The sequence below is a fragment of the Mus pahari genome, chromosome 3 (assembly GCF_900095145.1).
Source record: "Mus pahari chromosome 3, PAHARI_EIJ_v1.1, whole genome shotgun sequence".
NCBI classification, from domain to species: domain Eukaryota; kingdom Metazoa; phylum Chordata; class Mammalia; order Rodentia; family Muridae; genus Mus; species Mus pahari.
In genome coordinates this window covers 128,748,180-128,764,833 of record NC_034592.1, presented here as the reverse complement: position 1 = coordinate 128,764,833, position 16,654 = coordinate 128,748,180, and the positions used below count along the sequence as shown (strand labels likewise).

Below are 16,654 nucleotides of genomic sequence, written 5' to 3'. Positions count from 1 at the left end.
ACACCATTGGGTTTTCATGGCCTCTTCTCTATTTGTTGAAATTAGCCCACCTGGCTAAGAGCCTGTCTGCCTCCTGGAGGTGACTACTAAAGCTGTTTCTAGGGCTTTCTGTGCACACCCTTATATGATATTTTGTCCCCTTGCTCTTCAGCATGGTGTCTAGCTGCCACATCTATCTTCCTGTTTCGCCTCTGTTGGCAGTCTAACCTACAAGCTTCCTGAATGTGTGCTGGTCCCGAGTCCTAAGATTCCCAAGGCAGCCTGTGTTCCTCCTTTCTTTGAGCATGGCTTCTTGGAATATCTTTCAGTTCTTCGCTCTAGCCTCCTCCATCACTCTTGTCCTGCCTGTGTGGAGTCCATTCAGTCTCAGAACCCTGCTCTACGTGTCCCCTCCACACCAAGTGCTATAGCCTGTTCCCTTCTCTCAGTACCTGGCCTGTTTGTCAGCACAGTGAAGTGAGCTATATCAGCTATAGGCTGAGAGGAGGTAGAGCCCATGAGTGACATGTCTTTATGTTCTCCATGAGCTCACATCTAATCACCCTTGAGTGAAGAGTCATTCACATGGTCTTCTTCACCACCAGGGTTCACATAGCTGTGTTCCATACTGAGTATTCCCAGTGTGACCTGCATATGGGATGTTTAAGGAAAACAATGAGAACCATCTGTGTTGTCTGCATGGCTGTGGGGAAGTCTGGAGAAATACAAAGGGGATTCCCAAAGTACCATTTCTAAATTTCATCAGAGGTGGGTGCGGGCAGTAAGAAACAATCTAAAATGTGAGTCATCAACAGTTTAGAATCTGCCAAAGGGGGGAGTCAGGCTTCTATAACTAAAACTGAGTCTTGCCCCTCACTCTTGTGTTCTGCTTTTAGGTGACAAAACATTTGCCCTGCAGTCTTTCTCACCGATTAAGAGGAAGTTCTGGTGCCTGAAGCAAGAAATTGATGTGACTCTTCCCACTGAGGGAAGATCTTCCTCCTCTTGTTAGGGATGCTGATTCCGACCCAAGGCCTGGCCAACCAGCCAGACAACCAGGGATTGATGGGCACTTGGGCCCAAGCCTGGCCTCCTGGCCTCTGCTGTGTTGTTCTAGGGCCCCCAACACATCTTTTTTTCTCTTGCCAGTTGTTTTCCTGTTCGGTTTTGCCAATTAACCTGGAGTGTCACAAAGTTCAAGGACCATTGCAACTTCTCAGTCCTCTTCTAGGTCCTGATTTCTACTGTAGCCACTGTGTGCTGATGGTTCAGTGGGGTGGCTGTGGGTAAGGTGGCTGTACCCTGTTGACACGATACCACACTTAGAAGCAGGTGTATCCTGTGTCTGGAATCTAGCTTTGATGTCTACCATGCTCTTTGCAATGACACGTGGATTCTCAACCTGAATTTTTGGTTCATTTGTTCAGACGCATTGTACAAATGATTGTACCTTCCTCGATATATTTTAATGACACCAAGTGGTGCCTGATTAAAAATAATCATTTGCGAGAAGCCTGGTTACTCCAGAAGACAGCAGCTGTACCATGCCAATCCATTCCTAATAGCGCCCAGCATTCAGTGTGACTCAGAGGTCTAGTGGATGTCACAAGGGAAAACTGTGCTGTTTTCTGATGCTGAAGGTGTTGGAACTTAGTAACCCATATCTGATGGTTCTAAATCATTTTCACTGAAGATGTCTACCAAAATAATCAGTTAATAAAACTGTGGAATTCTCCCCTAGTTTTCTTCAAAATGTGACCAGAAATAAGCAAGCTAACTTTATCTTTAATGAGTATATTAAATCTACAAAACCTTGTTGCATGAAGGAAAGCATTGAATTAATATAGTTTATTCCTGTAAATGCTGGCTTCTCCTAACAATCATGCAAATAATAATGCAGCTAGGAGGTCACCATTTATGCCAGATTAGCTATAAAAATTGCCAATTTACTTTGTGCTACTTTGGTTCTAGAGAGGGTGGAGATAGAGCTGCCTATTCTCAACCCCTTGTCAGCATCAAACATCACGGTTGGAGAATTAACTTAACTCTGCACATTGCAAATTTCCAAACTAAAAAAAATAAAATAAAATAAAAGAATAAACGATAAAACTGAAACAGCACAATGGAAAGGAAGAGGCCAGCCTTTGAGAGTTCTTTGGAGTTACTTGCCCCATGGCCGTAAGGCCATCCGTGCATCCATGCCTCTGTCTACTGAATTGGCTTATGCCCAAGAGTTTGGGCTCTCATCATTATTCATGGGGTGTGCTCAGGACTGTTGGGGCTCTAATCTTGTCTTTTCTGTAGTTTGAAGTTTTCAGAACTGTTCAATAGGTTCATGACTACAAAGGTAGTAGAACACTGTGCCAACACTACATTTTTATTTTATAAATATTGTACCTTTTATTTCTTCTCTGTGAAATACCACCCTTACAGAACTCAGCATAATTATAAGGTAATCATACTATAATATACTTTAGAATGCTCCAGCGTACTTCAATCCTTGGTGTGAAAGTTGGGGATTATAAGAGTCAAAACTGAGAGGAGGACTAAGGAGTAAGGAAATGCTTTCCTCACTAATCCAGGGGTGGGTCGGGGGTGGCTGGGGGAATAGGGGGTATACAGGAAGCATTCAGTAAATACTAGATGGACATGTGTGTGTGTGTGTGTGCGCGCGCGTGCACGCACGCGCATGCAGGCACAATAATTTGAAGAATGGAAAAATAAGGAGAGAGGAGATGTGCATGGGATGAGGCACCAGTGCAGGTGCATGTCTGGCTTCGCAGCCTGGGGATGTGGGATCCAGCACTGCTTTCCATGTGAGCTGCGGTAAACATGTCCATCCCCATTTACATGAGTGCAGAATGGCTCCAAAGGGTATTTTGCTCATCTAGGCCATGTCTCCTGTCATTAATATAAAACTGCTGATTTAATGGAGCCACTTTTGATCTATCAAGAAAAGACACACCTAATTCGATTTGGCTATTTTTCTAAGAGTAAGTGTCTTAATCTGCAAGAGAATGATTTGATTAGAATTTAAAGTAATAATATTGCAGTCACATTTTTAGTCACGAAGATGATATTGAATGACTCTACGAGGCTTAAGTGGAAAGTCCCAGGGAACAGTGAGAACTGGGACTTTAGCAGCTTCCAGGCTGTTTCTGTTATACTTTCAGAGTGTATTTTTGTTGGGATGGATAGGACTTTGGACAGAGAATTTGGCATACAAAATGTAAAATAGACAGTCTTCATCAAAGTGCCACATAGATGAAACCCAGAAGATAATGGCATAGAAACCCAAGATGTAAACACCTGTCTTTTTTTTTTTTTTTTTATCTAATGCATCCTTCTTGAGGTGCATGGCATCAGTAGAAAATGTCTTTTTCACCTTTGTTCCCACTGGGACAAGCTCATTTCAGTATTGCCCTCTGGATTACAGAGAAAAACTTCAAATGTTTAGGTGCCCAGAAGCCACTGCTGAAATGAGGGGAGATGCTGAGCAAGTGTGTGGTCCACATTTGCTGACACCATCTTCCAAGTACAAAGGACAAAAAACAACTGAATAACCTCCTTAGCTCCCTCTATAGCCCACTATAAGCCAGGTCTACTTAGAGTTCACTCAGAAAATTGCTTTCTTGTACCTAACAACCTGTGGGGTCACTGGAGTGCAGGGCAAGAGTACCAGGCCTAGGGTTCAGCAAGATGACAGAACATGACAAGCCAGGCTTGAGGGCTCTAAGGAAGAAAAGAGTGAGAGAGAATAGGGTTGCATGATTTATCCTGTGGAAGGGCCCAGTGTGCTGCCCTGCTACAGGAGTTCCCACCCTGCAGAGAGAGCCACACCCCATTGTACCATGCCTGTTCTAGTACTGAAACACAGTTCACCACTTTATTTTGCATTTGTTTCTTCTCTGAGTGGGAGAGCTGAAAAAGGAGACCGATTTCCTGTGTATCTCCATTTTATAAATGGCTGTGTGGATCTGGCCCTCTGTCCGCGGGGGTTTTACACATAAAGGAACATTCTGAACTCAAGAGGCAGTCTGTGGCTGAGAACTAGGCAAGAAAGGCAAGCTGCTAGCTGCATCTTCGAAGTCTGGAACAAAACATCCCACTTGGTCTTCAGTGTCCTCCATGAAAAGACCCCGAGCATAGAAGCTCCCGGAAGGGATGGCCTGGTTAGGGATAATGAGATGGAACCTACCAAACACACTCGGACAGAAAAGCACCAGCTCAGTCCAGCTCGTACTGGTGCACACTATACCCATGACTGATACAACCACAGCTGAGGTGCACCTACCAGGGCCTCACTGCTGCTCAGAATGTAGCATGGCTCATCCCACAGAAAGCAGAATCTTTTCCATTAGGGTGGGCTGCTACAGTGCACCCTGAAAATGTAGTTGCTTTAGAGAAGGCTGTGACTCAATAGAGTGTACTTGCCTCATATATAGCGGCCTTGGGTTCCATCCTCTGCACAGGAGGAAAAGAAAGGGAAGGAGAAAGAAGGTAAGGGGAGGAGGAATCCTGTACACTGTCTGTCTCCAGAATACTCCATCAACTATATCTGAGCTTCGTGCTGGACTCTGCCTCATATTGTCTTTCTAGAATCCCTCTAGTATCAAGAGAGAGAATGTCCCTTCTTCAGCACCAAGAAGTGTCACGGGAAAGCACAACCGCCATCGTCTTCAGCCCAGTGAGCTTCACTTGAGGATTGGGAAATATGTGGTGTCTCCTCCAGGAGTCACCAGCAAAACATCCACTCCACTCACAATAGTCGTTCCTCAGGTCATGCCCTGTTTAAAAGAAGTCCCTGCACAGCCTCCAACCAAGATCAGCAGAGGGTGTGGAGCAGTACCATTGAGTCTGTTGTAAAATCAACACCGTTTCAGCAGCCTCTGGGGATTTTTGTGATCAAGCTCAAAAGCAAAGCATCTATGTTCTACCAGGAAAGCTGTGATGTGGGTTAGAGTGGTAGAGCCTTTGGCTGGCATGTGTGAGACCCTGGGTTTCATCCTCAGTGCCCCCTCTTCTTCAAAATTCCTATCAAAGTATTTGAGCAGCTCGCTTAAATTTCCTAGGTCATTCCCCCTAACCCCCCTCAAACATCGGATCAAATGCCAAAGATGTAAAGGAAGAGCTTTTCTCTTCCAGCTGCCCCAAACCACTGTCCCAACAAGATGAAATGCTACCCCACCCTCCTCTGGCATTTTGGTATTGCCCAGGGCAGATGTTTGACAAGCCAGCCGTGCCCACAGTACAGTAGCTGGTCCTAGGGCTACAGATGAAGATGTACTCTGTACTCTGCCATGGTGTTCAGTTCTTTCTGCCCAGTGTGGCTCCTGCCTTAATGAACACTTCCCACACATTCTGTTTTGGATAGCATCAGTTCCTTTAATATCAAGTGACAGCAGTTTTGCTGCTTTGAAACACCAAGGACCTCTGTGATAATTAGAATTCCCCCAGCTTTCCAGTTGGGGTTCCACAGCTTCAATGTTACTGTCTTGCTCTGGTAAGCCTGTGGTGCATTTTGGTTTCAGGTACAGATCAGCAGCTCTGTTTATCAGTCAGGTGTTAGGGCACCCCTGCACACTGCCAGTGCTCTAACCACTGAGTCATCTCTCCAGCCTCCACCTTTATTATTTTTAAGTGTATAGAAGGAAGGGAAAAAAATTAACTAAAGCTGAGAGCTTGTAAACATCATTAAAAAAAAAAAAAGCCGCCATTTCCTTAAAGTTACTTTCAGAAATGAAGTCAAGAAAGTCATTGGAGAACTTATGATCATGATAATGATTTCTGTAGTCTGAGGGCCAATCATAGGCAGCAGCTCAAATTCACTCTACAACCCAGGCTGGCCTTTAACTTTCAGCTTCCTGCCTCAGCCTCCTGTATGCATCAGACAAGTGCCACTATACTCTAGTGTTCATTTTATTCTTAGAATCAACCTAGATATAAACTAATTTGTAGACTAAATGGAAATAGCTTTTAGTCCTCAATATCAGAGTACTTGTCCAATAATTATTAAATAATTCAGTCTAATTACATTGTACTAGATACTACTTGGAGTGTATTTATTTAATTTTTTTTTCACTTAGCAGGCTGATGGTAGAGCTAAAAGTCCACATGTATTCCTATTTAATCATCTCCTCTTTAAGGTTTTGTCATAAGCTGGACTCAAGGCATTTTCAGATGCTGTACATTTCTAATTGTCTTCCTCTTAGTCAACACTTCATGAATATGAAATGTCAACAGACGAGTCCCAGTAGTCACTGCTGTGATTACAGTCTAAAGTACATGTTTAGCTTCTACCATAGATCTTTGGGATGAGTGAAGCCTGTGAAAGAGAAACCATCCAAATGACACTGACTCCTTCCTCTCAGAAATCAAGCCATTGGCAGGAACACCCAGAACTCTCAGACATCAATCATTCCAACTGATCCCTTTCTTCTCCAGTGGGTTTCATCAGCCAAGTAGCCTGTTGAGTCATTTCTCACCCAATTTGACAGCACTTTCTCAAGAACTGAAATTTGCAGAATGACTAATTTTCTTGTCAGTTACACTTTTACTGCAGTGAGACTTTGATTGATGGGTCTTGGGCATTTTCTCACGTGTTGGTGGTAAGGTGCTCCAGGAGAACTGGAGAAGACCGAAATGGGAAAGGCAGTGATTAAAGATGTGCTCTCACCCTCCAGACCCCAGGGAAGAGCAGAGCTGACCACTTCTTATGAATCAAATCCATGGCATCCTTGGAGTGCCCCGGATCCTGAGAGGAAGCCTCCGATTTCTTTGCTGATGACCTAGGGATGTGAGAGCAGACCTCCTCCAAAAATCTAATTTAATAGTTCAGGAAAATCTGCTTTCTCCCATTTCCATTTGTTCTTATCATTTCCTCAGAATTATTCTTAAACTTAGTTATATGGGCGTTTTCTTCTTTTTGAGCCATTGTGGGCTACCCCCTCCAGGAGTGTATCGTTAGGGCTGGAGACCTAATCTAATATCTCATACCTCCATGTGTTTCATTTCCTCTCCCAGAGCATCCACTTCATGCAATTGCATTATTCAGTCAAGTCTCCTCTTCATGTCACCAGGCTGTGACATTTACATTGAATGATTCATGTATTTGCAATCTTAAATAGTTCTAACATTGAAATTTGCATTCTACTGAAAGACAAACAGACTCTCTGTGGAAAGGATGTATGGCTTTAGAGTATAATTGCATCTGCTCCCATGCTGGTCATTTTGGAATTTAATTTATTTATTTAGAGTGGGGCATGGTACCTACAAGTGTCAAGGATCAGAGGTGCATCAGATCAGGGCCTCTGATTCCAACTGTGACCCTCTATCAGGCTGTTCTGTCCCCAACTCCTCCCACCCTTTCTGCTTTTTCACCTTCTCTCAAAATGTATGTATGCCACATGCCCCCAAAATGTATCACCTACTTCCTCGGGTATGCAAAGAATAAGTGTTTTATACTAGCCCAATAAACATTGTGTAACAGACTTAGTAGCAGCAGCCGTGATATAGGGATGAATACAGTCGTATCAGAATCACTGGAACCTATAAGTGAGTTAAGGTCTTGAGATAAGGAGTTCTCCTGGGTTCTCCAGGTGGGCACTAAATCCCCTGACAAGTGTCCTGCTGATCAACACACAAAGAAGAAGAAGTCGTGTGCCCATACAAACCAGAGTGCAAACATTTTCCTGGCATCTAAAGGAAGGAAAACAGAATTTCCCAGAGCTCCTCAGTGGACAGACGGGAGTACAGCTCTGTTGTTTGGGGATCTGGCCTTCCAGAACTGGTAAGAGAAAATCTGTAAGCCCTTGACTTTGTGATCCTTTTCAGCAACACCAGAAAGCTAACTAACTCGGGAGCTAGCTGTATGATGGGATGGTGATGACCCTTGACCAAACAGTGTCAGCACTGGAGCAAGTGCCAGAAGTCTTCAGGGGAGCTTGTGACACCTCTCTGACAGTTCTGAATCATGACTTCCTCTCCTTTGCAGGTGGCTACTAGAGAGTCAGAAGGCTGGTAGCCGCGGGGACAGCTAGCTTTGGGCTTGTTTATATCACTAATAAGTTTCTGCAAATGTTATGCACCTTCAGGATAAGGACATGACCTGACGGGTATGGCACTCACCCCAATGTCAGGAGGCAGCCTTCCCCTCAGGCCAGTGTGAATATCATGGCCAGACTTGGAGAATGTAGAGATGGGCTGAGCAACACAGGTTCCAAATGTTTAAAAAAACCGCAACCAGCACAGGACAGATTATTGAAATGCTGAACAGTCTACCACCACAGAACCTAAGGTAGGAGAGAAGCGGCAGAAGGAAATGGGAGAGGGAAGAGGGAGATTAAAATGGAAGGGTTGTGTTTTCTATATTTCATACAGTCAGCATGCTCTCTGTGTACTCAGGTTTACATTGCAGGCTGTTTTTTTGTACCCATATACATGTAAGTTGGGTAGTTTGTCCTTATTGGGAGATTAGCTCCCAACCTTGCATGAAATCCTGAACCTAACCCATGTCTTCTGGAATCCATGATCTTTACGAAGAATAGTGAAAGTTAGAAAATCTAGATTCTCATCCCAGTTCTAATGTAGGGTTAACTGTGATACCAGAAAGCGCTTGATGGTTTTGAGCTAACATTTTCCAATCAGTAATGTAGTTTGGTGGCTGCAGAGTCTAACCAGAGGTTCTCCCAGCTTATCCATTGCAGTGTTCCCAGAACAGGCCATCCATCCTTACCTGCTTCTTTTACATAGGATCCTTGGCAGAGGGCTTCCAGGTAGGACTCAGTTAATCTGCCCACTTTACCTCTATGGCAACTGAAGCTGCAAGTTAGAGTAGTTTCTCCCTTATCCTATCTTGTGAGGAAAAGCGCCCAAACTAAAACTTAGGCCTTTCACCAGAAGCAAGTGCCTTCCTTACCATCGTGTCGTTGCTGTTTTAAAGTATCAAATAATAATGATCTAAGTCGGAAGTCTGGGTTTGGATTCCCAGCAGAGGCTGTGAGGTATCTATTGATTATAGCCCAGCAGAATATTAATAACTTGTGCAACCTGTATGCAAAAATATAGGAGTAGTTTGCTAAGGAAGCTCAAATACAGCCAGGCATAGCAGCTCCTATTTGTAATCACAAGCAGTTGTCAAGTAGAGGCAGGAGAATGGCGTATTCCAGGCCAACTGGGCTATTCAGTAAAGCCCCACTGAGAGGGTAAGAGACGACAAATACAAGATGGGTTTCTGCTTAGTAGTTTGAAAGTCCTCTGAGTTGAGTGATGAAGGAACAAACTGCTCCTTTGAAAGTATTTATACCATATTAATAAGGTAGTCATTCAGAAGAGAAGTAAAAGTTGTGTTTGTGCAGTACTTTCAGGAGAGGAGAGAGCCGTATCTAGTATTACAATGGGCATCAGATTCCTGGCTTCGTGCCTCATCAGCCACCTGCATATGCCTGAGGAGGGTCTTACAGTCATTTTGATGTATACTGACATTTCTTGTTATCCTTTTTTGAAGCTCTGTGGATAGTAAGTGTCAGACAACATTGCTCCCATTCACCTTTGCTCATATTTTCAATACAGTTAGTAAAGATCCTTGGGGTACAGTATTTATTGTGAAAACATGAGAACCTTAGTTCAGGTCCCCAGTGCCCACCTAAAAGCTGAGCTCAGCAGCATGAGTTTGTAATCCCAGTGTGTTATGGGAGCATAGAGACTAACAGACCTGATGGCTCACTCACCAGCCACTGTAGCCAAAGCAGCAAGTTTCATGTCTCAAAAATTAAACCAGGGCTATATTTATAAGATTACTAAATAAATTTTGGGAGGCATTCATGTGTTCTCGTCTGCTCAAAGCACCGTTCAAGCTAGAATGATACTTGCTTTCTCTTTGTCATGGTATTTAACATGCACTGGCTTCAACCCAAGTGAGTGGCATTTGATGTCTCTTAGTCTTGCCTAACCCACCATGGATATTTGTCTCAATGACAACACAAGTTTAATGCTAGTTAACACTGCTGAGAGAGCAGTGGGGAATGGATGTGACATGTAATAGTCTAGGGCTTGAATGGCAATCCTTCTATGAAAGATCAGTTCCTCCTTAGGTATCCAATTCTGGAAGCAGTTTTGGTTCTCTCTGTTGTCTGTAGAGATAAGAGTCAGACCATAAATATTCACAGAGTGGGAGAATCCCAGCTTCCTGTGATTGCAGTGCTGGACTTCATCCTAAGAGTCCAGACCTCTCAGTCGTGACAGGGACCAGCCCCTTGACAGTTGGGTGGTGTCATTCAGGATGAGGGTGATGGACAGCCACCTGGGATCTGCGTGCGCCAGTCCTTGCATAGGTTTGATTGTGAGTTTGATTAAGAAGGCTACTTTCCAGAGAAGTCTTCTATAGAGAATCTAGCAAAGGGCACATACATTTCTGTGTTGGTCACCATTGTCACCAGCTCTGTATGGGGATATGTTAGATGCAGAGGGACCTTTCAGGAAACAGCAGTACAATACTAGGCAGAGTGTCTTTAGAAGGCCGTGCTTGCTCTAACCCAGGCCCACAAACAGACTGTACTGAAGGGGGGTGGGGAGGAGCCATGAATTGAGCATTGACAGTGGGCCACAGCAGTCTGAAGGCTCAGGTGGTTGTCAACCATAAGTTTAGCTCAGCTCTTTGAGTAATTTGTCACGCCTGGCTCAGCCCCTGCTGGGCCAGCACGTGCCAGCTTAGTGTCAGAGGGCCTGTTCGCCAGACGGCCACTCAGGCCTAACATCCTGCTGTTCCCTGGACCAGCGGCTTGCTGGGGCCATACACGGAGAGCCGCTCTGTGGTGACAGCCAAGTGCTGTACAGAATGAGCATGCTCATAATGAGACGTGAATGGCATTAGTGGGTCCCTCTAGAATTGGGCCTGAGCAGGCGCCTCTCACTGAGGAAGTTTGGCAGCCTGTTCATTAAGCAAGTCACCAGGAGTTCAGCCTGCAGCCTAGGAGCCAGCTCTAGATCACACTGTCCAGGCCTGAGACTGTTGTGACCATCCATAGAAAAAAATCATATATCTTCAGAGGGGCCACTTTTGAAAGCTTCCGGTGAATAGTCTCCATTTTTTTCTAAGAGTTTCTAAGGGAAATTCTAGCACGAAGCATATCCCAATATTACTTTCTACATTTGTGCCTGCACCAGATCCTGTATGTGCAGTTTGACTTGGTAACTATTTGAAATATACAGATCGGGGCAGGGACTTTAATGAACATTTAAATCGTGGTAGTCATGTGGCTCCCAGGTGAGTCAGCACTGCTCCAGAGAGCCTCAGGTCCCCTCCTGGTGTGACTCCATCCCTGAAGATATAAAAGAGTGGGGAGAGAACCTGCATCTCAAAATCAGTGTCAAGACTTTACCAAAAGAAAATAGAAAAGCGTCTCCAGTTTTAAAACAGACTCTAGAGAAACTCCTTGGAAGGGCATAATCATTCCCAACTTATCTTGAAAAGATTGTTTTAAGTATACAGAATGTTAGTGAGACATACAGAATCATGTTTCTTCTTTGCAGCCCAAGATAAAAATCTAAGGGGAATCTACATTCCCTGGGTTTTGTGTTCATGAAGAAACTGCACAATTTTCAAAATAATCAAAACACATCCTTTAACTTTTGCATCAATAATGAGGAAGGGAAAATGAGACATCATGCTGGCTTCCCCCAGTGCTAATTCCTAAAGTTATATGTGCAGCACCTCCATTCATTGTCAGATCATTCTGACGGTTCCTGTTATTGGAAGTGCATGATTCACCTTCAGAGGAAACAGAAGCCTCACACAAAGGGGAAGATTTGCTTTCTGCCCTGTGAAAGGCTGCCACACGCAGGGGTCCTATTAAGACAGCTGGAAAGTTGCTTCGGCGTGTTACGCTTGTAAGTTTTATTGGTGACTGGTTTTTGATTACACATTTGAATGTTGTGTGTTCCAGACTGCAGCTTTAATTAGACGGCAATGGTTTCTTTCTTTTTATTTTTTTTTGCAGTTGCACTGTACACCATTTGCTACATCCTCCCTCCATCTCCATTTTTATTTTCTAGTGCTCATCACTTACCCTGCTCAGAGGCTCTGCTGCCCTTGCAGAATATAACTCCTGGCCTCCTCCTCCCACTAGGTTATGTTTTCTTACCTTTGTTGAAAGTGCTCACCACCACATCAACAGCTCTTACTTGAAGTATCAGTTCCTTGTGTCCTTAGATTGAGGTGAGAATCCTTGTTACCTAGATCCGGAGTGAAGAGGAAGGCTGTCACGCCATTCCATTCCAATGTTGGTCTACTCGACCACCTCTCTTCTGACTTAAGTCAGCCTTCGAGATGATATAATAATCAGCGCTTTGCTATAATCCTGTAAATATATATATATATATATATATATATATATATATATATATATATAAAACATTTATATTAGCAGTATTTATATATAATATATGACGTTACTGTTGGATATAAATGAAGCTGAAAGAAATCTAGGTCTTAAAACTAGCATCTCACTATTATGTGTGACAAATATTTAACTTTCTGGCAAAATGCTAGAGTTTCCAAGATGGTTTTCACACAGAACGGGAAAGCTGAGTAACTGCATTTAAAACAAATCACCCACTGCTCTGCATGCAAAATTGCATGTGTGTTTGTCTCCTTAACTAATTACTACAGCTACGAAGAGCGAGCTCTGTATCTGGAAGCAATAATTCAAAACCACCGGGAAGTCATGACATTTGAGGATTTCGCTGCTCAAGTCTTTTCCCCCTCTCCTAGCTACTCTCTCAGTGGAACGGGTGAGTGTCTACATTATTTTCCTCTCTCCCGCTTAAGACGGATTGGAGTAGCAGATGTACACCTGTTTTTCACAGATAAATGCTTGCAAATTTAAGAAGAACATTCCCCCTCTGAATCAACTAATGAATTTCAAAAGGAATGATGACATTCATTTTAATTTGTTTTGTATCCGAGCTGTTCGCTGTGTTCCTTTCTTCTGCTATCCTGTTAACCCTCGAATCTAGCAAGGTTAATGAACTTTTTCTCAATAATGTGCTCCGGCTCATTCAGGAGTGTGAGTTTCTTGCTGAGCTGGGAATATGTTGTTTAAAAGCGATGCCCAAATCACTGCATACTTATCAGAAAAGAGTTCCTCACAGTTGAAGCCGTCGCTCCTAATGCTAAATGGGGATTATGCTGCTGAGATACCAGGGTCAGGGATTACTGCTGGAGACAGGGAAGGACAGTGTCCCCAGGCCTGTCATTACAGAGGGCCTTGTGCACCAGTGTCATGTGGACAAGCCACTGACCACAGCAGCACCTGGTGTGGAGCCTTTAGAAAGTAGATTATAATGGCTTTCATTTAGTAGGTCAGTGGAATTTTCCATGGATTCCCTTATTTTTAGATACATACTATTTCTATATAATACTATCAATTTGAAAAAACTATGTCCTGCCACTTAAATTGTTGATATGATTATTACAGGGTTTTTTTTCAAAGAATAAAATTATCACTGGTAAATTATTTTCATGTGCTGTTACAGATTAATTGCCTGTCAGACAGTAAGTGGAATAGTTAGTGTACAGCATGTTGAAAATCTCAATGAGGGGCTTCCTTCACCTTCCCTGGTTTCAGCATAGCTATAAGGGTGCTTAATAGATTTCTAGCCTGTGTTAATTGCTTCTGAATACAGGCTTGCTTCTCCTGTGCTGACTTGTTAACAAATATCTTACACACAAAGTGAAAAAAATTAAATTCAGTGAAATAAATCACTTACAAATAAAATCAGCCATGCGTCATTGTTTAACATCGCTGGCTTCAGTCTGTGCCTCTTGGAGCTTTGTTGGGAGATAAGAGAGAGAGAGGCAGGCACTTGCTTGGGAAGCCAGGAGCAGCAGGCAGAAGGCTTGGGAGATAAGCAAGCTGGCAGAGGTGCAGAGCCCCATTTACATAATCACGCCTCTGCTTCCTGGTGAGGCGAGAGAAACACAGGGATGGCCTCTATTGATCTTTGTTGAACTGGGATACTGAGCAACATGAGAAAAGCTTATAACTTAAAGCTTTGATTAATGTTTCTTACATTAAAAAAAAAAAAAGTAGAACAGCTGTGAATTGAATTCTTTTATATGCTCTGCCAGCATTCTATCTAAGACAAGAAAAAAATCTGTTTCAAGGGAAATGAAGATTTCATACCCAGTCTGGCTAGCGGTTTAAAATTGTGTCTAATTTTTCAGTGAAAGAACAGGAGGAATCCACAGCAAGCTAATGCTTTAGTGCTCCATTCAGCCTCTTCTTATCATTTGGAGAAACTGGGACTTGGCTTCTTTCAGTGGAGGCTTTTGTTTTGGGTTTTTTGTTTTTGTTTTTGTTTTTTTGTTTTGTTTTTTTTTGTTTTTTTAACTTCTAAGAAAACATTTCATTTCTTAAAAATAAAAGAAAAAATGAAATAATAAATGTTTATATTTCCTAACTTTTTATTTTTAAAGTTGATGATGGTCAATGTTATTGAAATAATGATGGCTATTATTTTCTATGTATATTTTAGCCTCTGTATAAATAAAGTTCAACCAATTCAGTTCCTAGGACTGTAGGAGCATTTTGATTTCTATGACCACTTTGGAGAAGGGTAGGGTTTTTTTTAGAGAATGTCCTGTTTTTTTCTTTAATTATTTAATAAAAATTCCAACAGCTTGTCAAGGCAGACATTAGAACTTTTATACATGGGGTAAGAAACCAAATATAGAACACCAAAGCAAATGCGTTTTATCCTTCTGATCAACATCAGCATCGCATCCTGTCATGTTCACAGCTTCTGCTTGCCCTTCACAGTGATAAGGAAAGAGATAGAAATGCAACCTATTTGAACTGCAGTGTGAGGGCAGTGCAGTGAGGATGGGGTTCACAACCTCATCTGTGCAGGGTCACCTCTCAGAGCTGTATTCTTCCTGGTGTGTGTGCAGACTTCACCCCTACTTTCACAGAGGAAAACACTTTTCACTTATTCATAGTGGTTTTTTTATTAGGACAAGCATAGTCAAAACCAGATCAGCCCAGCTCAGCCAACTTACACTCAGAGACTGAGGTGGTCTGTTCTTCCAGACCAACTGGAAAAATGGACCCTGAACTTCTTACACACAGGGTCTAGTCAAACTTTCTGTGAGCATTTATATCATCAAAGCAGGGCCGTGGGCTCCCAGGCTCTTTATGTACATGTGCCCAGGCTTCCCTAGGATACGGTCTTTAAGGAAGATACCTGCACTGTATAATATAGCACAGCCAGAGAGCAGCACACAGTCCCACTGTAGAGAGGAGATGTGCAGCTGAGCTTGACCATAGATTCTGTTGATGGGAAAAGCCTGTGCCTGCCATACTCCCTGACCACAGAGGCCTAGGAGCCAGAGCACCCAAATGAGTGAATGTACTTCTATCAAAGGTACACCATGAGCTCTGAATAGGGACATGGGACTCAAATATAAGAGTTCATCTTCTGTCGACTCCTTTAAAAAGAGGATTCATCTCCCAACCAGAAATGCTATTTTAAAGCAGCCCTTTGTATCTGTTGCATCTATTGTTTGAATTAATAATACTTTGTATGAAAGGTATTTGGATAGCTTTTTTACCTAGCCCTGCCTGTGTTTTGCAGTTTAATCCCTTCCCTTATTGGCAAGCAATAAATAATCTAAAAGGAAGCTGATATTAATATCTATATATTTTATGCATACATATTTGTATATTCTTAACCCACACAGCTATGGGAGTAGAGTACTAAGTTCGTGTTTTCATGTTATCAAGGAAGGGGAGCAGCAGAGAGGACTGTAAAGGGTTAACTGGAATGGGCACCCTCAAGTGCTGGGGAGGGACTGATGTAATCACTGCAGCTCACAGCCAAGTGCATCTGTTCACCATGAGGTCATTCTTCTGCATGCTAATGACCTGGAGAATCCAGTGTGATGTTTGACATTATCCAAAGGGATATAGTGTAAATCTTTACCTTCGGGAGCGGCTCTTATTGAACAAAACGGGGGGAAAGAAACTTGTTTGGACTTGCATGGGGGTTTCCTTACTGCTGGGATTTTTTGGTGGTTTTGGTTTGTTTTTTTTTTTTTTTTCCACCCCCGAAGCTGCTCTAAAGATTGTGTCTGGACCTTAAACTCTTGGAGTAGTCCATTTGTGTCTGTTGATAAGTGAATCCCAAAATTTCTGTTATGGTCACAGGTATCAATTTGGCAATTGAGAACAGTAGGTATGTCTCATGTAAAATCTAACTTTCAGCAATTAAAATTACCTTGGTCAGAAGTTGGTAAGAATGTTTTTATCCCGAGGAATGTATAAAACCAAGTTCAAGGAGATTTGTTCTCAGTGTCCCTGGATTGGCTGGTGTTTGTTTGAGATGCCAACACTGGTTATAGCTCCTGCCCATTTCAATACTGCTGAGAAGGGCCAGCAGAGGGAGCACAGGTCTTTGTTTATTTGTTAGTCTCAAAAACACAGCCCTTGATTTCTCCAATACAGGGTCAGCAGTACTTTCTCCTTCTTGACAGGCGAGGTGGAAAGGCTCCAGGATAATAGAGCAAGTGGGAGAAAATGTGTCACCCCGACTTTGATCCCCTATCTGCTGCTTGAATATAGGTCATATTTGAGGCTTAAACCAGATTAGTCTGGGTCAGTCTTAAGATGTTGCCACT

General features: G+C 42.9%; 1 protein-coding gene and 1 long non-coding RNA gene across 5 annotated transcripts in view; one reads left to right on the top strand and one right to left on the bottom strand.

The window, feature by feature from the left end:
• Positions 1–16,654, top strand: part of Ralgapa2 (Ral GTPase activating protein catalytic alpha subunit 2) — a 270,234-nt gene that overhangs the window by 238,622 nt on the left and 14,958 nt on the right. For all 4 annotated transcript variants that reach the window (XM_029536075.1, XM_029536074.1, XM_029536073.1 and 1 more), the window contains one exon: positions 12,647–12,768. In XM_029536075.1, the coding sequence (XP_029391935.1) occupies positions 12,647–12,768 (122 nt within the window). The remainder of the gene's footprint in view (positions 1–12,646; positions 12,769–16,654) is intronic.
• Positions 6,022–13,856, bottom strand: LOC115063611. The gene is made up of 4 exons (XR_003843444.1): positions 13,747–13,856; positions 12,120–12,210; positions 8,107–8,270; positions 6,022–6,606 (listed from the first exon to the last, which is right to left on the bottom strand). It is a non-coding gene; the product is annotated as an uncharacterized LOC115063611 (long non-coding RNA).